Below are 23212 nucleotides of genomic sequence, written 5' to 3'. Positions count from 1 at the left end.
GCACTTTTCTTCACTTCTATGCCAATGCCTCCGGTTAGAAGCTTCTGATTTTTTTAATGTCTTCTTCGCTTGAGCTATTTGAATATATGGATAATTCATTTATTTAAAAACATATTTTCCATCTTTTGTTGAAATAAAGAGAAATTTTAAGATTTGAAAATTCAGATTCATTGTATAATAATATTTTAATGAAAAAAATAAATGAAATCTTTAAGTTTTACGTTCCATGGTTATGCCTGCTAGGCTAAAGGAGACGGTGATGATGAGAAATTAATGGAAAGGGTGGAATGAAGAAAGTGGAAGGAAACGCGAGAACCCCGAGAAAACTCACGGACACAGTGTATCCACCACAAAGCTCACTTGGTGCGAGCTGGGATCGAGCCAAGGACCCCATGCACAGAGGTGAACGCTTTACCACTGAGCCACCGCGGTTTATAATTTTCACGTTCATTGATTCCTTTAATATATCAATCTATCTATCGTTATATATGTTATTGTTATCCAACTGATTTCTAATATTGACCAAAAGTAGTCTTTGGTACTTCTCAGGCAAAATGGGAGAATCCTACTTTGATATGTTCAGGAACTCAAATTTTTATATGAATTCTCTTAAAAGTTATTTTTGTAATAAAATTATTTAGTTTTGAGACTTGTTGTTTTTAAATGGAACTTATGTTTGCGGGACTTCTTGTTTACTTCTAGATATATTTGTTAAGCTTAATAAAGACTCCGTAATGAAACCTTTAGAAGAATATATGCAGTACAGAAAGACAGAAAAGGACGCTGTTCAAGTAATTAACGCTGATGGCATTGGAAGCGCTCAATGTTCAGCATTCGATGCTGCCCTTGAGACAAGTCCAGGATTTCCCATAGATGGTAGTGTTGTAAGTATGACATTGTTCTTTATAATAATGTTTACCTAACTACTTTAATCAGTGCTTTCACAATTCTGTTTTACAATTTCACAATTACAATCATTACTTACCTTGGTAAAAGTTCTATTAAATTGAAAGCACAGGTAAGTTTATTGTATATATATATAAATCTGTTAAAGAAAAATAATGATAATTTTACCCCTATTGCTTTCCAGTTACAAGCAACCTCAATCAATTGTGCTTATGTATTTCAGGCAGTTAGTTGCGCTTATCAAATATACATTTGTGAGTATGTCAGGGATATATATAAATAAATAAGTAAAACTGAGAGCTTTATAGTGGAACTTCACTAATCTAGTTCCCCATATTGTATATATGAAACTCATAGCGATGTTTTCCTTTTCGGCTAATTTTACAAGCATCAATCACTCGGAACATGTGATCAAAATTACCGTTAAACACTTTGGCCTACCAATGTGTGCCATCTCAAATGCAGATTATCTGTATCGATGTTGACCCTGTTCGCGTTTTTCTTACACGTTGGTCTATTATTGTAGCACGATCTATGGTTTTGAAGTAATTAGACAATTCAAAACAGATGAAGAACCCGTGAAGAATGATACATAGGCGTTACATTCTCTGTCTACTTCGGGTGTTTGTGAGAGATACTCGAATACAATGAGAATTAGATCGATACGACGAAATGTAATATGCATACTGGAATAGCAGAACTGGATAGTAAGGATTCTTGTCATATTTTTGAGCTCTCTAATCATCTTAAAACTGCAAATCAGTCGGTCAGGAAAACAAAATAGTAAAATGTTAGAAGTCTTACACAAGTAGGACAACATTTGAATTATTCTTTGTTAGGACAGAACATTTTACTGCTCGGTAACGATACAGTGAATCCACATGCCAGATAACATTTTTTTCACATATTCCGAACGGTTGAAGCACATGGAATTCAACAAGACGTTATTAATTGCTATTGTTAGAGGGGAAAGATGATGCTTTCCTAGGAGTACATTCCTTCTCTAGAAGGAAATTTTTAGCTTCTGGAAGGAATCTTTAGTTTCTCCAATTGTATACAAGAAACCATTGTCTAAAGGTCCCTGAATACGTTACTTCTTTCACCTATATATTTTTTGAAAAATTTCGTATATACATCCCATAATATTTCAGACAAAAATATGGGTTTTCATTCTCTCAATATTATTTTAACACTTAAATTTATCGAGATTTCGATTAACGAAATTGAATAACATAATGCTGTTTCATAACCTAATCTCAAGGATAGCTTAATACAAAAAATGAGGAAGCTGTTACGCAATCACTTGTTTTAGTCTAGTTTCGCTCTCAACTCCATGTAGAAAAGGAAATTTAGAATAGTTTTATTGCACAAGTCTTACACAACATAATATTGAACTTTGTGATAATTTTTAATATTTTTTTTTTCTGTAAAAGCATTAGCACTGAGATTTATCATTATTTACTTGTACAATTTGAATATAACAATGTGTTTAGCATATATACATTTTGCTTTTGCTGTAGGGCACTGATAAGATTTGGAAATATGATCCACCTGTGCGTATTTCTCTGCATTATAATGTTGGAAGTTCGCAGGAAGACGAGAATTCGGGCCAAAGTAAGTATATTTTTGTTACTTTTGGTATTATAGTAGATATAATTTTCTACACTAAAAATGACCGAAAAGAGTCAGGCACTCTTTTTCATTTTAATCCCTTTGATATGAATTCATAATACAAGAATTAGCAAAAGGTAAAACAAACCTATTGCTTTAAAATGAAATGCTTTGTTAAATTGGGATGGGGTTGCCAGGACTTAAAATCACATTAGCATCCAATAAATTTATTGTTTTGTGTTATGCTTTATTATTTTTTCACGTTCAACGATTATCTTGTATAGGCGAAAGTAAAGTTGAGAAATAGATAACTAATGATAATAATAACAATAAAAAAGAGGGGACAATTAAAGTACTCATGCCAAATTCAAAGCAGACCTATAGTTCTAGCGTAAGTAACGTAAGAACCTAACACATAAATTCATTCTACTTTTCTGTAAGTAGACTAACTATTCTTTCTTACAGTAGCTCATTTGTGAATAAATAAGTAGCATACATGCCTTCTGTCCGCGAAATCCAGTGTTATTTCCAGTGAGAACTCATGTAGTTTGGATTCCACGTTAAGATGTAGGATAATATCTCCTGTAACTTGTGATAAACTTTGTTTCGTCATAATTTTTCTTATGGATAAAATTATGAAATGCAAGTTAGAAAAGATTACTAACTTTGGTTGAATATTTATATGAATTTCTATTCTGTTATCTACGCTTTCGCAGCCGAAACTGTTAACTTCCAATCCAACCATTTTTTGTGAAAGCAGTAACACTATTTTCAGTTTTGTCAGATGAGTTCAAATGTAATTCTTTATTATAAGTCTGTATCTTTCCACACCTATCTTTTCTTAATTGTATATTGCGAATCGTGTATTATATCGCAATTTGAAATAGGCTATGGCTATTGTTATTAAATGAAATTTAAATACATAAGAAATTTGTTTCCTAAATACAAGGAATCCTAAATACAGCTACATATAGCAAGAAAAAAAATGTGCGTAAAAACTTCAACTTTTTTTTAAAAACATACTTTTCAGCTAAATACATACTTAATTTGGGCAATGCCATACTTTAGGTAGGACAAAGAAATTTGCTTGTGCAAAGGCATGTGTAACTCTGGCTTAAATTTAATTTCTTTGGTAGTGAAAGTTTAAAATATCAAAACCCTAATAATGTGTGTCTCTTTTTTCTTATATATATGTATACTAGTTTAAGACTTACTACCCACAACCGCAGGCACATGTTAGAAATTAGGTGCAAGAAGAGTGTAAAAGATATAATGACATAAGCTTATAAACATAATAAGACAAGTCAATAAGTATGGATAAATAGTAATCAATAGTAATCAGAAGAATTATTATACAAGCAAATTAGCACAATCCTTTTTGAGGGTAATTAGATTTTACCTTTTTATTTCTAAAAGAATTCTCACCACATTACATTAAATAATCGTTACCTACTTCTTCACACCTATCCATTATTATTATATTACCTAGCAACCTCAAGACATTTCTTTTTATCTTCCTTTTCGCATAGCTGCTCACCTACTACGCCTCTGATTCTTTTCACAAAACAGGTACAGATTGACAATGACAATGACAATACAACGATAAACCGTTGTATATGTCGCCCTGGACGGGAATTCCGCAGTAGCTTTACTATGAAGGAAAGAACCCTGGATTAATCATTACAGAACATTCACTTTTGGAATAGACCTCGTATTAAATAATGTTACATTGACACGAATATTTACTTCTCCATTTATATATATATATATATATATATATATATATATATATATATATATATATATATATATATATATATATATATATATATATATATATATATATATACCATATTACAATATTATATTCTTTTATATTTACAATTATTCATATATCCATATATTAAAAACGTCGATGGAGCTATTCAAAATTAAACCTAACTGATGGGTTCTGCAAGTTTACTAGTTAACTATTCCTTCCTGCAATATGCGATAACATCCATGTACAATCGATATTGTTTACAAATAAAGATCATTATCATATTAAAGGTTAACAAAAATCAGAAAGCAATATAGCATGCAAACATACTAGCGATCACCATTTAGTGCATTAATAGTTGAGGTTACAAAAATAGAATTAAATTATCTAAACTTTGGAAATAACGCAGTAAATTAAAGGAACTTCAATTCAAGATCGGTCAGAAATTTTAACTGAATACAATCTGCCCTCTCTTGAGCATATAAAATAAATAAAGATAAACATAACATTGAAAGTCATTACAATGAGAAAATAAATTTAAATAATAATAATAATAATAATAATAATAATAATAATAATAATAATAATATTAATAATAATTAAGACAACATATATACTATACAATCATTTTATACGGTATCAAGTTCAAGATTAAATAACATAAAATAAGATACAATAAACCGATTCACATATCCATAAAGTATGCTCATTTTTCCTCAACGCGGATTCAATCCATTTCACATCAATACAATCTATCCCAGGTCACGGTGTCTCATAACTTTCATTAGATCACATTGTATACCACAATCCTGATTATTTTCTCGATATTGTTCAGGTGTATGTTCTACACTGTCACCACTCTGATCATTTCTATTCTATCTGGCACCAAAGTTATTTCTATTACGAAAGAAATTAGATCTATTGCCTACATTATTATTATTATTTGCACTATTCCAACGATTTTGCCTGGCCATAAAATTTCGTCTATTATTATAAAATCGAGTACCTCTGCTTTCAGACTGAGTTTGAGTTCCATTGGCGCTATTAGATCTCCTGTTAAATCGAGCACCATCTGTCTTTTCATTTCTCATATTTACATTTTTGATTGCTACCTGATTTGGATTACTTTGGTTACGATTGTAGTTTCCTGGTCCACGATTGTTATTATTATTACTATTGCAATTCAGTGCCTGAAATTGGTTCTCAAAATTTTGGACTAGCATGATCAAATGGTTGAAATTAACGCATTGAGTTGATAATAAAACCTGCTGTAACTTGAACGGTAGTAAAATACGAATAGAAGCTATAATTCTAGATTCTGGCTGCAACGGATTTATATTTTTCAATTCGTTATACGTATTCACTACAAAGTCTGTTACGGATCTATCAATCCGAGAGTTATAAGGTCGATTTCTAATCACCGCGTCTCTATTTGCGAGCATAAAATCATTCTCATAATTTGCAAGTAAAGCTCTTTTGAAATCTGCATAATTACTTATTCTATTACGTACGGCTTCGTATCAAGTGTAACACGGTGGAAGTAATACATGGGGCAATAATTTCAGATATTTAGATTGGTCGATTCCCATTAGATTACACTCATCTTCAAATCGTTTTAAGAAAGAGCTGGCCGTCATTTCATTATATTTCCCACTGAATTTGGTCATCGCCTTGATTTCACTTACTTTAAAACAAACCTTAGACTCCCTAATATCTCGTTTCCGTTGCCGTTTAACATACCTTACTTCTGGCATTCGTGGATCCTGTCTCCTTTCATGTATGCGCCTTCGTGATCTCACTTCGGCCGTTTCATTAGTATCTTGTACTATGTTATCTTCAGACGAATAAACTGAAGGAGATGTAGAATCACACTCAATGATAGGGATTTCTCGTTGATGAAGCGTCTCCTCATTATTGGAAGGAACTGAGGCATTACTCCTGTTACTTAGCCTTTGTTGCATCGATCTGATTTCCTCCTGGATATCCTGTATCAAACGACTATGGTTGTGAATTTTAGATATATTATCCTTTATTTGAGTCGCTTGTTGTGTAGTAACAGACTCCAAAACTTCTATTTGTAGACTATGATTATTAATTTTAGAAGTCGTGTCTTTCATTTAGGTTGCTTGCTGAGTTATAGCGGATTCCAAAACTTCTATAGATCTTTTCAAAGTATTGATATCTTGTGACGATTTATCAGCAAACTGTTGAAATTTTTCATCTAATTTCTCATCAATTTCCTGAGAAATTTGCTGTATTTGTTGATTTGTATTTTGTTTAATTTCAGCAACTTTCAGTGCAATATCGTTAGACATCTGTTGATTAACTTTCAAGCAACATCATTACTTTGTTGTATCAAGTTGTCATCCCTCGATTGCATGGATTGACTTAATTGTCGAATCATATCTAAGATCTGCTTAGTATTTACTGTTTCAGACCTAGATTCTTCTGAATTACCAATTACGGACATATCTTCACTATGTAAATTAGTCATAGTTGACTGACGTATAATTTTTCTCCCACTACGCAAAAAGGTACATTCAATATTCATACGTCCCTTTTTTTATAAAAATTAAGACCCTATCTTTACTTTACTTCAAGATTTGTACAGGGTCCCGGGTTCCGTTGCACCATAAAGATATAATGACATAAGCTTATAAACATAATAAGACAAGTCAATAAGTATGGATAAATAGTAATCAATAGTAATCAGAAGAATTATTATACTAGCAAATTAGCACAATCCTTTTTGAGGGTAATTAGATTTTACCTTTTTATTTCTAAAAGAATTCTCACCACATTACATTCAATAATCGTTACCTACTTCTTCACACCTATCCATTATTATTATATTACCTAGCAACCTCAAGACATTTCTTTTTATCTTCCTTTTCGCATAGCTGCTCACCTACTACGCCTCTGATTCTTTTCACAAAACAGGTACAGATTGACAATGACAATGACAACGACAATGACAATACAACGATAAACCGTTGTAAAGATTTGAGTTAAAATAACTCTTTGAAAGAAGTCCTTCTACAGGTATTAATTTAGAAGTTTTCTGTGTATCGTGGTGACTGTTTTATTTTTTATTTTTCTTTCCTTTTCTTTTTTTCTAAAAAAATCTATGGGCAAGAACTTGTTTCTTTCCATGATACATTTCTGTATACTGTATATTTCGATAAATACTAACACTATCTACTTGTAAAATGATGAAGTTCTCTCATCGTGGACTGCTACGATTTTATGATACCGGAACAAACTTTTGTTCATAGATGTACAAGTAATATTTTTTTCAAATGACTGCATTAAATCCACCTACAGGGCTAGTACACAGCGGTGAGCATGAAAATCCTTTCTTTAGCAATAACAATATTTATCAGGTTTGCACTGTTTTATGTAAGATTGACTAAACACATGCCAATGGCTGACTGTGGCTACTGGAAAAGAATTTATTGTCAGTACGTACAGGAAAAGTTAATGGAAGGATGAAAGGAGAAGTGTTCGAGAGGCGATGTAAGATTTACCTCAAAATAGTTGGTAACCAGTAAGTTATATCCTACGTTGGATCTCTCTGTATCTTTCTAACAGTAATTAACATTTATGGTAGCTTATCATCAAATACAGAATTGATGTGGTAGAGTGTGATATATATTCTTTCCAGCAACCGAATGGAAGAAAAAATAGAAAAAGGTTGAATTAATTACTACTCATATCTTGCCTTCAGCTTTAAATATTTTCGCATATAAACTAACTACAAATAAATAATAAACTATGGCACTTCACCCTCAGTATAGGATTTCAGGACTAATATGTTGTAATTGCAAAGCAAGAGGTAATGTTATTGCCAAAACATGGCTTCCTTGTTCACTAATGTGCGGCAAATCTGTAGGTCATATGGGCTCAAATCGACGAATTTTGTTGAGTATAATGATATCGGACGAATTGGAGATGCGTTTGACAATTATGGATATAAAACTGCAGCTTGCTTTGTGTAGGAGAGCTGCATCTGAAGAAACCTTTCTTTGCAAATAACAACGTTCATTTTAATAAAAGGAATGTGTAGGTGTTGATTTATGTGAAAGACTATTTTCTTCAAATAGAAGAGATATTATTTAATATTGTTAAGACCATTGGAAATAAAATAAAAATAGAATATTGTACACAACTTATAGAAAATGATCGTTCAATGTCTATCGATGTGATAGGGTTATATTTGAAGCACGTTATAACCTTGAACCGTGCTTTCTGTATATATGGTTGGTCTACAATTATTAATCCCCTTCAGGAGCGTTAATTCCAACCTCATAGGCGAGATGGATACAGCGACACCGACGACCAATTCGACTTGAATATATTTCTTGTACAAAGGTGAACAAAACTTAAGAAGCAACCATAACAAGGCAAATATGGCCAATGCTTACAATAAATGGCATTTATTCAGGATTTCTTGTAAAAGTGGCAAAATATGGTGTTTATGATATTTTTGCTGAAAGTAAGCATTAGGAAAGCTGATTGTACATTACAATCAACAGAGAAGTGGCAAAATATGGTGTTTATAGCATTTTTGTTAAAGGTAAGCATTAGGAAAGCTGATTGTACATTACAATCAACAGAAAATGGCAATAAAAAAAGAAAGATAACTTATTTAAAGTAAATCAATTGAATGCATCCTGAGACATGACAGAGTTACCTTGGGACTGCATATTTCGGAGTATTATTTTAAAGGTATTGAAATCATTATTTATTGTTCTTCTCTTTTCTTTCAGTTGTGTACTATATTCTGTCTGGAATGTTCGTGTTGATTGTTCTTGGAGCCATCTTCCAATTATACAGAGTGAATAAGCAATATGAAAGACGGAAAGAAGCCGAAATTGAACAAGCTATTTTGTGGAGTAAAGGACAACCTGTGAAGTATCAGGACCCAATATTAACTCCAACAATCAAACTAACCTCATACAAAAATGTGAGTATTATTTAGATAAGCTTACAGAATTTACAATTATAGCACTATTTCTTAATCTTTAACTTATAGTGTTAAGACATTTGGAATTTCCATCAATTAAAGAACTGAACATTAGAAATGCGTTCTTTATGTTATGGTTGAATGGAGTTCTGTTAATTTGGAACAATTTGGTGTATAGTCAAGAGTATAAAATAGTGAAATCTGGAATAAATAGTAAAGTGTTTTTGATACGCATACCTATTAATACTGATAATCTCCTGAAAAGAATAGGGAATTTTACAATAAATTCTGTTCATGTGAGCAGCGTTGGTTCTATTGACAGTTTAGACAGGTAGCCAATTTACCGAAAATTTATAAATAAAATTCCACCTCTAATAAATTAATGATACACCTATCATTAGTGAATTACATCGAAACTAAAAGTTTAATAGATGTTCATATTTTTAATAATTTCAATTATCTGATTTTTTAAAATTCCATAATTAATAAAAATGAAAACGTTCTTGTAAAATAAAGTACTGGTATATAATACAATATCTGTTTGACTTTGCCATATATATACTGTATTTTACTAATATAATTATGGTATAGATTCAATATGCGTAAAGTTCAAAAGTATTATGATACAATTTTTCTTTTTTCCCTTTCTCTGAGGACAATGTATAAGTATGAATCTGTTCATCATGTGTGTGAATGCTCCCCCAAAAGCTCCTAAAACGAGAAAGGAAACAGCTGAAATAAATCTGTCTTGTCTGGACTATCATTTGATGAAACATAGTTATTACGTGATTCGATAACACACAAACTCAGTCGTGTTCATTTACGAGTATATAGATTTATTTGAGATTTAACATCTCTTCTGTGCAGCGGGGCCACGTAAGATGCATACTTGCAGCATAATAAGTGATCGAACCATTCGTATTTGTACTGGAAATCGAATTGGTATATCAAAGGTTAATCCCTGACCATAGAAGAGTTCTTTCGCATTGTGTAACTAGAACGAAAAAAAAAAAAAATCTGATACAAATTTTTATTGGTAGGTCTTAGAAGCACGGTAAAGAAATGTAGTGTACAATGTAAATATTTATCGAGCTCATATACTTCACAAGAAACACGGGTCGATACTTGTTATTCAAAATGTGCGTCTTATGCAACCACATAGACCTGCAAATGTCGCTGGTTAGAGAACTTGAAGAGTATCAAGCAAAGACTCTATTCCTATTCGCTTTAGGGTCGCAGTGCAGCATGTTTCAGTGCAGTAATGTACGATGTGGATTACAGCAAACTTAAGCCTTCAATTTGAACCACAGAGCGTAATCTAGTAAGTTGAGGCTAGGACTACCAGCAGTTTACTAGTCGAAGGTTATAAGTTCTGAAACATGTTACGCAAGTCTGTTGAATATATTTTTGAATGTTAGCTCTTATATTTAAGTATTTGTTATTTCCATGTCTATTTTTTAAATTTTAATGCCAACCAATTAGATCTTTTTCTTTTTGTAAGTTACTAGGAGTGCATCCGTCATCTTGTAAAAAACTTTTTCATTAATTGTTTGTGTTAGTTGAGGTTTATATCTAACGATATAGTTAAAAATTGTAATCGTCAATTACAAAGAATAAAAAGATATCCAATGGACATTTGTCTTATGTGAAAACTATATAAACCAGATCATTAAGTATTATTTTCTTTTATTCCAACTTTAAACAGACACCAGACATTAAAGTGAGAGACGGTGAAAATGGTACAGAGTTGAAACCACTGACTAAAAACGAATACAAACAGGAACTGAACTCTCCACCTGCAGATATGATAGAGTTCACAAATATTAATGAGAAGAATCCTGACAAAGACGTCGAGAAAGGTAAGTTAAATTTTGAATTTGTACTTTTCTTACCACAAAATGTAGGATACGCAAAATAATTTGCGGAAATAGATGTCAAATTTTTCAGCTTTTCTTCCTTTCGCTGAGTGTATTTTAAAGAACTGTTTTTGTAAACCATGTACTGCGGCAGTTTTTGGAAAGTTCTTTTGTTTTTATCATGCCTTTCTTGTAAACAGTGTTTTGTGGCTTTATGTTTATTTTATTTTTATCTTATTTTCTGTCAGGAATTTACTTTTAATAGGCTTTCTCTTTTTCTCTTGATATTTTTAGTTATGTTTAAATTATTATTATTATTATTTAAGGAAATCACATAGAGCCAGAACCTGAAATGGAATGGGACCACTCGGCAGAAAATCCAGAAGAAGAGGAGGTACGGTATTATTTACTTATTTACGGAATTGAAATCCCAATATTCCACTTCGTTACCATTTTACACTGTAGAACAACGGGATAGATAAGAAAAGATAAACATAGTAAAATAATAATAGAAGAACAGAATAATGAACATACCAAAAATTTAGAAAAGAAGATAAACAAAACAATTAAATATTAACGTTTACATCGCTATCAGTTTTGGATTGAATAAGGTACCATATCTGTGCTGAGTAAATATGTGCATTGGATGGCGAATGAGATACCAAGATTTGTTTTTCCTACCTGTTAGTAAAACGATAACTTTGCTACTTATATTACCTGGTTCAGTAAAATCGAATACTTGTGAGATTCCTTCGTTGTAAATCATTTATTTCTCATGAATTCTGCTTAATTATATATATATATATTTGTATATTTACAGAACTTATAACAAAGACGTGTGTTTCTATAATAATTATAATTATGATTTTTTCTTCTTTTTTTTATATTCGGGCTAGTGCTAATTTTAAGCACTTCTAGCCCGTTACCGTTGTATATGGCGTTTGAACTATAGGGAATTACATACATTCTATACGTAAACTTTCTTAATACAATTATGTAAAGAACCTCTGGACTTTATAATAACAATGATAAAAATTGATTTTGGATTGCACCTCGTACATAGATAGTCTATCGATATTGGCTTGTAAGAATATATGAAATACATGTAAACACCACATACTTTTTTAAAAGATTTTAAGGAAAATTACCCTTTTTCATGAACGTCTGTATATAAGGTAATGTTTTGTACATTTTTACAACGTATGGTCACAGAGAAAGTAAATTAATAAAATACAATCGTTTGTTAAATTGTGATAATAACTAAATCATTGTTCAAATGTAACAGAAAAGGATTAGAAGGCCTTCGTGATAACAATAAAATCAAGAAAGGCGATAAATACTTAAAAACTAAAATGATGTGATATTTAAAACATGCATTATTTGTTGTGTTAAATATTTTATCATTAAAGTAAAATTAAACGAATACATTCTGAAGAAACACATGTTAAATTTGCGACTGAGATTCTAACGTTATATCCATCAGTGTATCCAATTTTAGGCTTCACACCGGATATTCGTATTCAGAAGCACATTCTGCGGAATATTTTTTGACGATTTGCATAAATCTGTTTCTTGTATCTTTCGAAGGAGACCATTTCTTCAATTCATCAATGTTACGCAACCCGAGGGATTTACCAGAATGTACGTCGCTATCACTTTTCACACTTTTAGTTATATCTTGTTTGTTACCTTCCTCATTATGTGAATTAATTAACGTTTTATTTGTTTCCCTCTTTTGATTTCTTTTACTTTCGTGATTCTTTTGTTTGGTTTCATAAAGTGTCTGTTTCCAGCTTCATTCTTGAGTACACTTACTTTTGGAAGTTGATCTCAGTGCATGAGCTATATAACAATGGAAGTTCTACATTAGAACATGCACTGCTCAACGCTTGAACTTTAATTTTGTTTGTATTGGCCTGATCTTTAAGAATTGAATTTCCAGAATTATGTTTTGTGTTTTTCTTATTGTTCACTTGATTATGTGAATCATTTTGATTCATTGTAGATTTACTTCTGTGATATTGGATTCCTTGTTTAGTTTGTAAATTCAACAAATTTGTACTTTCTTTATTAGCACTTATATTTTGTTCTTCTTGAATGGCTACCTTCTTGAAATAAGATTTGTGCTTAGTACTTTTGTAATTGTTCTTACGTTCAGTGCCCGAATCTCTAGTGAGTTCTTTGGTAATTGCCGTGTCGAGTTCTGAAAGCTTTGACTGTTTATTACTTGAAGACATTCCCATATTACCTGTTTCTTTTGGGTATAATTTTCTTTGAGATAATGGGTTCGACCCATTATTTTGAGATTTATCACTTTTCGTTCTTTATTCTTTATATTTTCCATATAATGTACGATTAGCTTCGGTTTTATTATTTTTCTCATATATTTTCCAATTAGTTGTTCCTATAGCAATCGAACCATAATAAAAAAATTGTTTTAATAGTTCGTTGAAAGAACTAATTTTCTGAGGACCTCCATATCTTTTTCTTTTACACTGTTTCGGAATTAGGTATTGACTCATTTCATTGTCATTCTTACTACATGCGTCTTTAGCTGGCATGGTTTTTACCCGATTCCACCCAGCTGAATCTAGTTTAAAGAGACATCTTGGCTTAAATCTGAAGAATTACATTGAAGTACATTCGCGAGTAACATTAGGACAGTAGTTGGTTTCTGCATTTCTTCTTAAACCGTTGGTGTAACTCCTGATATCTGTGCTACGACCTTGGTTATAATTATTACGAGAACTAAAGTTTCTACGGAAACGGTTATTTCATACATTGTAATAATTATTATCTATGTTTGTACGATCATCCCGACTACCATTGCTTCTGAAACTGGAATTATTCCTCTATTGCCGGTTACTAGTGCCACTAATACTAATATTCCGTATAGGGAAGTCACTTGTTCTTTTAGCTACGAGGTTGTCTCAAAATTCCGATTTGTAGTACTTTGAGTCATCGAATTGTTCTCATAATCTTGAACTATTAATAACATATGACTAAAATTAATATACCGAGCAGAAAGTAGCGTTTGCTGCAATTTATATGGCAATAAAATGCGTATGGATGCAATGATCCTAGCTTCTGATTGCTGAGTATTTAACATTTTAAAATTATTATATGCAGCAACGACAAATTCGGTAATGCTTTTGTCTATTCGTGGATTAAATTTATGGTTTCTAACATGAGCATCCCGATTGGCAAGCATAAAGTCATTTTCAGAATTTCTTAAGAGAGCATGTTTGAAATCTTTATCTCACTGCATTGGTTCAAAAGTTATTGTAGATATAATCTCTAAATTTTATATTACTTTCATTTTTCTTAAAAATTAATGTATTTTATTATTAATATGTTTTGTTTATTTTTTATTTTATTTTTTTTTTTTTTTTTTGTTCAAATTTCAGCCAACAGAAGAGACTCCACTGCAGAATAATATAAACATTGACAAACCATATAAAGAGGATTTAGAAGACAACAAACTGGTACCAGTAAGTAGATACTATTGTATTATGCGCAACTGTTGAACAATTGTGTCTTTGACTTTCATAAAAGTGACTAGAATTTGGAAAAACAGTAGATTTTTTCCTTTGTTTTGAATTATGATTTTTTTTTTTTTTTACTCCAGTGTATATAAGGCGATCCTCTATTCTGGAAAGTTTATATGGATAATACGCCTTATATATATTATATCGTGCAAGTTTCATGTTGATCCATTCATGTCTTTGCGTTTATTAATGACAAGTGTTTTACTTTAATTAAAGTACTTGCTATTAGGTAGCTATGGTGTAAGAGGATAAGCTGAGATGAAAAAAAAAAAAAAAAAAAAGTTGAAAGATGTTCTTTGTCGCTGACTATAAAATAAATTTTATTAGGAATACAAAAATATATTTTATCCCTGATAGGTATATTTAAAAAAAAAAATAACAAGGCATTCTATATTTGAAGGGTAAGGGGAAAAAAGAGGGAATGTCACAAAAATGTATTTTCGAGAAAACGGCGTTTTAATATTGAAAGCCGCGTAAGAAACAATAGGATTAGTCAAAACTTTTGCCCCTTTATACGTGGATATTTTTACATCTACGGATGCTTACATATACAGTCAAATAGTACCAAGAGTCACCAACAGATAGGACAAAGTCCCCGATAAAGCACACACATGGACATTCCTTGTTTTTTCCCCTTACCCTTCATTTAGAAACCTCAAATATTAGTACAATGAGATAGGTTATATTTAATAGAAATAATATTAGTATCCGCTTCCTAGCTTGGCTGTTGCAATCTCTGTAACTATTGCGAAAGTGCATGTGTAATTTCATGAGTTTTCAGGGATCGAAAGATAGAAGTAAAGGCATGTTTATTATATTTTGACAGACAATTTCTGATGTACTGAGACGTTAACCACTTCGTTTCTTAATGTTTTATAAGTGCTATACCACTATAAAACCATTTTGATATTATCTCTAATTTTCCTTTACTTTAAAGTTAGAAAAAAATAACCTCAGGCTGATTTGAGAAAGAAGTTGAATGCTATAAAGATTTGAAATAAGTAATTAAAAGGAAATTGTTTACTCTTGATTTTTGAAAAGTCAAACATTTTGGAAGAACAGTTTGATTTTTTTTAATTTTTTTTTTTTTACCTAAGTCAAACATAGGTAAAAAAAATCAAACTGTTCTTTCAATATAAGTATAAACTACAGATGAATAAACAGATGAACAGTCTAGAACACAGACCCCAATATTGAAAAAAAAATCTTATTTATCTGTTCTTTCGAAGGTAATTTCTTTGTTAAGAAATTTACCGTAAGTATGAGCTAATGTGCCTCTCTGATAATACCAATAGACAAATATTTCCGATGTGTATGAGATGCTAATCTCTTTTGCTAGATGCATTTAATCTAATATCTAGATGCTAATATCTCTATGCAAGATACATTTAAAAAATAGTATTGATTTTTTTTTTTTTTTTTTGTGAAACGATACATGTCAAGAAAACCAGGTTTTAAGAAAAATGGGAAAAAACTATTCTACACCCGATTTTTGAAAATCCTAGGAAATCTGAGGCCTAATAATATAAAATATGTGTATGCAAGCATAATAGAAGCATCATAACATGTTCTGATGTGTTATGTGCACAATATGGTAGTTTTCTCGTACGTGACATGTGCTGCTTTAGAAAAAAATCAGGATTAATAGAAATACTTCAGCTCATAATATCCATTTTATTGTACAGCGGTGGACACTTCTAAATGGTACACCTTAGCCGTAAATCTCCATATGGCTGTACCATTTAGAAGTGTCGCCCGCTGTACATTATTATAGTACAATGCATTGTATAATGTTATTCGCAACTCACTTTGCCGGCCAATTGACAGGTTCATCATAAAATCCAATATACTCGTGTGCATGTATTGCAGTGCCTTTTTAATATCGTTTATTTTCTCAGCACTGATGGGAAGTTTTGTTTCTGGATACGCTGAACCCTTTGGTAGGGTAATATGTAGAGGATGTCTAAGCCCAATTTTAAATGTATGCTTTACCAAGCTGTCGGTGAACAAACTAGCAACGACAGTATCAGATGTATTTTCTGAATATACGAAATGCGTAAACTGAGAAATTTGAAGGGGCTGCTTTGTATCACGCGGAACACCGCAACTGTTTGATTCCACAGATAATTCTCTTGAACAAAGCAGGCCACCAAGACTTAAAATCTACGTATTATGTGAGAAAGATCAGTCCTAATATATAATGCATAAATTGTGATTTTTCCACCATTTACCTAGAGACTTCTGATAGCCCTTATAAACAATGACGTTATAAATCAACAAGAGAGTAAGAAGTGGGCCCCTCGATAAGCGAGACTTCGAAGGGGATTGTAGGGAGTTAGAGAGGGGGAGGTACTGGAGGCACCAGGAGAGGGAAAGGAGACATACGCTTCCTTGTGATCAACTTAAAAACAGTTGACTAGGATAGGGGTTGAAAAATATATGCATTTGCACCATGGAGGACGAAAAAAAAGAGAGTTGTTATTTATTTTCAAACTTGAAGCAATGAACACGCACAGAAAACATGGGGTGAGTGTGGGAGACCATCTGATGAGAAATCCTACACTTTCTGGCCGCGCCAGTTCAACGTTTCACGGAGAAAGTGCACATGTCTTGGTTTTGGAATATGCAACTCTTATCTTGGTCACCAAAAACACTAAAACACATAGATATGATTGAAAGGATCCGATCAAAATTCTTGAAATTACTTGCTTATAGAAAAACTGGCATGTATCCAAAATATGAGTCATATTCAGAAATTGTACAAAACTTTAATATACACACTTTGAAACAAGGGAGAAAACATACGGATCTTATACAAATTACACAAATTACTACATGGTAAAATTGACTGTCTGAATCTTACTTCGAAGGTTCAATTGCTTGTCCCATCAGGTAAAACCCGCGTAGGAAATAGCAGTACATTTTACTGCAAAAAGGCAAGAACAAATATCCTCGCTAAGTCTCCTATATGGAGGATGAGTGCTTCCTACAATGCAATTGAAAGAATATATCTTATAGATGTTTTTGGAATGTCGGAGACAGTATACAAGAGTAGCCTTAAAATATGTGATAATGAAAATATATAAATGTATAATCTTGTTAAAATATATAACTGTAGATGAATGTATTTCTAAGGAACAACACTGTAACTGGGCCTAGAGCCTGTTGTGATGAATAAATAAGTAAGTAAATGTCAATGACGTGTGTACTTTTTCCTAAACACGTCCATTTATTACCAAGATACCAAGCGCAAGCACGAGCTTGACATGTGCAATTACCTCACACAATATGCGTCTACACGTAGCAAATACACTAGTCGTATTAACTCAATTTCTGCCAAAACTTGACACATGTCGTTGAAAAAAAAAAAAAAAAAAAAAACACCTTTGAGTTTCATAGTAAATTGATATTTTGTTCATTTATTTTAAGGTTTCAAAATTATTTTTAAAATTTGTCGGAAGAAGCTTGCGAACATTACAAAACGAACATAAGAAAACTAGAATGCATTTTGTGTATACCAACTGAAATACTAATTTCCTGAAATAGTATTGTCAGTTTGTTTAATTTTAGCTCATTTATATTTTTAAAATATCATCATTATTATTTTGAATATTTTTATGTAATCTTTTAATAAAAATTGTGTTTTAACTTTTTAAGTATTCAAATAATTATATTTTGCTAGAAGTTTAATATTTAAATAAATAAATACAATTAGAACAAATATCGTCATGGTATTTATTGCTGACGTATATAGTTATTGTAGTCTTTCAACAAATATATTAATATCTATGGTAGCAGAAATAGGAAAATTGATCAGTAAGAGAATATAAATAATTCTTCGATAAAATTAATCTACAAATATTTTATATCTGTAAACAGTTATGATTGAGCAGTTTTATATTGGATTACGTTCTTGTATTTTGTAAATTTTCGTAGCCGTGTTTACTTTGCAACAGGAAAAAAAAAAAATATTTTGTCTTTAGGAAGCAGGTAAGTTTGTACTATAAACATAATAGCAAAAACAAGTATAATTAGCATTCATATTACAATGCATGCATATCTTTGTGTATGGACTAATTTATTCTCTTGGTTATTGACGCATATTAGACTGCGAAACTTAGATACTAATAATAGTTGATACAAGTAATGATTGGCGATTACATTGCATTAATGAAATTAAATTATTTTCATTTCGTAACATAATCTATTTTTAAATCCATTATACTTTTTTTCTAAACCTGGTATGACAGATTTCTTTCAAATATGGCAGTACGGAGCTTAGAAATAAATGTAAATTATAATTACGAAACTGTGTCCCGAAGAAAATTGCGATTAAACTACTTTATGCTCTACTAAACCATCACCATCAGGATAATAATAATTATCACTTCATTGCATTTTCTGGAATAAGTCGTGCTTCATAATGCAGAAACTCGCTGTTATTTTGACATAAATTTATGTTATAGGATTATGGATTATTGTCTTTGCATTAAAATACTAGCAAGAGATAGCTTTCGAAAAGACTCTGAAGTAATTTCCTTGTTTTTCTTCAAAATCCAAATTTCTAACCTTATTGTATATAAATATATGGGTATAACTTAGTCATTTACAGTTAAGACATAAGATAAATTCAAATTAAATTCTATTTGATTCGTCAGAGATTCATCTCTGGCAGTTGAAAAATCGTAACAAGGAGTAATCAGGAGTTAAATGGAAAATCATTTTATAACAATACATGATCTTAGGTAAAAGCTTATTAAATTTTTGGTAGACAATCGATAATTTTATAACAGTGTTATTACTAAACATGATAAGCAAACTCATATCGTAATTATCGTATAAAGAATAGTCAATGTATCGTAAAGCCAAGCTTCCTGTGTAGTTATAAAAGTTATAAATATTTCAAGGTTTCACTGTTGTTTAGATTCCAAATCTGTATATTTGTATAAAGACGCTATAAATGAGTGCATATTTAGATTTAGAATTAACTATACATCTTTAATTATCTGCTTGTATTTATTTAATTTTATATTCTTTAGTCAAGTTCGATGAGAATAAGCTCAAGAGATGTAAATCAATGGGAGCGTGGTGGTCATTCGGCTACTTGAGCAAAAATACCGTAAAATATTATAATGAAATTCATGTGTAGCCTCAAACTATCGAAGAATACAAGAACATAACTTGCTACCTTTAGAAAATATATTTTCTTTACTTACAGTAAAATTGCTATTTGCTAGCTTGAACAACTTTAAAACTCTTCTATTTTTCTCAATCACTAAAGTAGATATGTATTATTTTCCAAACAGTAGTACTAATATTACATATTGTAAATCATTCTAACGTTAATGTAGAAACACATTTTACATTTTATTGAGTAGTAAATAGTTACGTAGCTTCTTGCAAATGCATATTTTGGTATACTTTTGTAACTACGAAATTATGTTCTTCTTATTACGGCAATGTAAAATCTCTTTTATTAACACTAAGAATGCATGATTGTAACTTCATTTCGTAAAATGTATATACTAAACTTTAATTACAGTAATATTACTTACCTAATCTAGTATTTATTGTAACTAATAACTATCCTTCTTCACTAACACTTTTCAGGTAAACACCGGTAAGAAAAATAATCAACTTCCATATAGCATAGACGAATTGGGGAGTATAGAATTTACCACGACACCGTATGCCTGAGCTCTCATCTTGAATTAAATTTATCTCTCGAAACAAAGGTGATATGGATTTACATGTTACATAGAAGCCAAGCACCAAAAATATTGTTACACCTAGATATTATCAGTAAGGATACCCATAGAGGATTATTAATTAACCTGCTTAACCGAACACTAAAATAGCGTTACGTTTCTTTGTAAACGTATTTGCAGGATACGCTGTTGAACGTGCAAGTGTTCACAAAGAATATTCATAAATTATATAATCAATAATTTCCGGACTGTTTATTATTCATTCGTTGGAAGACATAATTTACAATGACAGCATAAACAAAGAAGAATCAGAAAGTAGTGAATACAAGAGTACACAAACATTTTACATTAAACCACTAATCTAAATTAAGTATATGCAGCCCGAGAATTCATTACTCAACTTTAATTGCGATATATCTAATTCTTATGCCTGTTCACTTCTTTCGAAGATTCTGGAAAAGAATACTTAATGCAATGAACTCGCATGTTCATTTTGATCTTTTTGCAAAAAAATATTTTGTAACTCATTATCAAATCATTTTAGTAATGCTGCGGTTAGAGTATTACAAAATCTGACAAACTCTTGTAGGTACGGCTACAAGAAACTGTTACTAAGGACTATTGTTTCGTTTCTGAGATTTTGAAAAGTAAATGTATATCTCAAATTTAGTAGTAGGAGAGAACATACTTATAATGAAAATCTATACGGAAGATAATATGGTAGGTTCATAATATATTTATGATAAACTCTACACAACATTTGGAGTCTTTTTAACGATGCTATACAATCTTAACTTTTGTACGCAGTATCACGTTTTTAAGAGAAAAAGTTGGTATAAGCAAGAAGAGTGATTACAAAATGTACCTATTGAGGGAATACTAGGAACAAACTTAAAAAAGTAATTAAAATCAAATTCCACGAAAACACCATTTGTGATATTAGAAACAGGTGTTCCGCAATTTCCAGTCATAACCTATAGACAGACTGACACAATTTTCCGCTACTAGCATAATCTTAAACCGGAACAAACTTTTATTAATAAGAAAAATAGTTATCGTTAAATAAAAAAAAATAAATAATAAAAAAAAAGGATTACTGTCGTGGTGTGTTTATATACGAGGTTAACTGTGAAAGTTACGATTACGATAAGTATATTAGAATGATAAAATAAAACGTTAAGGTAAACAATGCAGAAGGCTGTGGGAAAAGATGATCTTGTAATCCTGTCGTCAAACGTCTTCAGCCTAATATGTTACTCGTTAGTTTTCTGAGTCTCACTTGATGAGTACGTATGAATGTGTCTGGTATATTCCAGCGAACAGTAAAACTGGTAAGTGATGCAGTTTATATATATTTTTAAAATCAAAGAACAGGTCTCAGTATGCAAGATAACGTGTAAAATTAAACCTATTAGTCGTACACGAATTGGGATGACTACAAACGTTGATATTTACTAATCTTTTGAAAAGAAATAATTCTAGGTACGACGAATTCTCACTAACTCATTTCAACTATATTTGCATTGCAAACCAAATAAAAATATACATTCCATTTCTAACATGGAATCTAATAAAACCTAAATCTAACATCTAGTACCGAGGCATGTCTTACAAGGAGGGTGTCCGAAGTGTAAATCTCAGATTTCAAAAATGTTTGTGCAGATCGTTAGGGGGGTTCATAGAATAAAGATCAGCACAACAAATTTCGGCGGGACCCCATATTTGGGTGGGGCAGTGCCCCATTTTCGATTTTCGGCTTTCGTAGTAAAAATCGGCATTTTGATTTGAAAATTGACTTATTGTTGTCGACAATCGTTATAATTCGTCTTCATTTGCATAAAGATACTTCAATGTGGGTCAGAGATCCCTATTGTGTGTGTGTGTGGGGGGGGGGAGTCCGCCGCACAAGTGTCATATATGTTCCCTCTTCATTTTGACAAGCTGAATTCAAAAATGTCATTAAAAGTTCTTTGTGGAGCACATGTGGGGCACAGGTCTCTACCTAGTTTCTGGGATGCTGAATCACAAGTTAAAAGAGAACTGAAGGGCTTGAAATAGAAGTTTGGCAGAATCAGTGCTTACTGTATGGATTGAAGCCAAAAGAGATTTCATGCCTGTACATGACATGGATGTTCGGAAATGGCAATTGAAAAAGAGAAAGAAATTAATCTTGAAAACTTTAAGGGTTCCAAAAGTTCATGCACCCGTTTTAAACGGAAACATAATATTGTGTAGCGAGAAATAACAAAATTCGTATCACGAGCAGACGTTGACACTTCACAACAAATAGAAACTTCAGCCATATCTTTCCAGCTAGAAGTCAGGGATACGTTGCCGGAATTCGATATAGACAATACTTGTAATTCCGATCAAAGTGTTTTTGCAATGGAACTGCACTATAATCGAATGTTAGGCATACAAGGTGGGAAAAAAGTAGAAGCTTCTGCACAATCCAAAAATGCCTTATCTCATAGCTATACAATAATACCCCTTATGTCTGCCAGTGGAAAATTAGTTAGGCCATTATAGATTGTATTCCCAGAACCGACACGAAAATTTGGAGCACACTTCAAGAAAGCTTTATTCCAGCCCCCAAATGTTAAGGTTTCTGCATCAAACTCTGGAAAAATGTGTAAGCTGCATTTGGAGGAGTGGATCAGTGACGTTTTGGTTCCTAACATAGGAGACAAAAGTGTCTTGCTCGTAGATCCATAGTCATCCTTTAACGAGAAAGAGAGGCAGCAACACATTCCGGACGAAGAAACATTATGTAAACAGATTCAACCGGGAGCAACTTTGGCTGTACAACCACTGGATATTTGGGGCTTTAGAATATGGAAGAATTTTGTACGAAAAAT

General features: G+C 31.6%; 1 protein-coding gene across 7 annotated transcripts in view; it reads left to right on the top strand.

The window, feature by feature from the left end:
- Positions 1–23212, top strand: part of axo (axotactin) — a 368436-nt gene that overhangs the window by 324351 nt on the left and 20873 nt on the right. For 6 of the 7 annotated variants that reach the window (XM_081747148.1, XM_081747149.1, XM_081747151.1 and 3 more), the window contains 7 exons: positions 703–884; positions 2427–2520; positions 9046–9242; positions 10948–11101; positions 11425–11492; positions 14506–14589; positions 20257–20381. In XM_081747148.1, coding sequence (XP_081603274.1) covers positions 703–884; positions 2427–2520; positions 9046–9242; positions 10948–11101; positions 11425–11492; positions 14506–14589; positions 20257–20343 — 866 coding nt within the window. In that variant the 3' untranslated portion in view covers positions 20344–20381. The remainder of the gene's footprint in view (positions 1–702; positions 885–2426; positions 2521–9045; positions 9243–10947; positions 11102–11424; positions 11493–14505; positions 14590–20256; positions 20382–23212) is intronic. The other variant, XM_081747155.1, reaches the window with a different exon arrangement.

The sequence above is a fragment of the Thermobia domestica genome, chromosome 18 (genome assembly GCF_964235325.1).
Source record: "Thermobia domestica chromosome 18, izTheDome1.hap1.1, whole genome shotgun sequence".
NCBI lineage: Eukaryota > Metazoa > Arthropoda > Insecta > Zygentoma > Lepismatidae > Thermobia > Thermobia domestica.
This window is presented reverse-complemented; position numbering and strand designations above follow the sequence as displayed.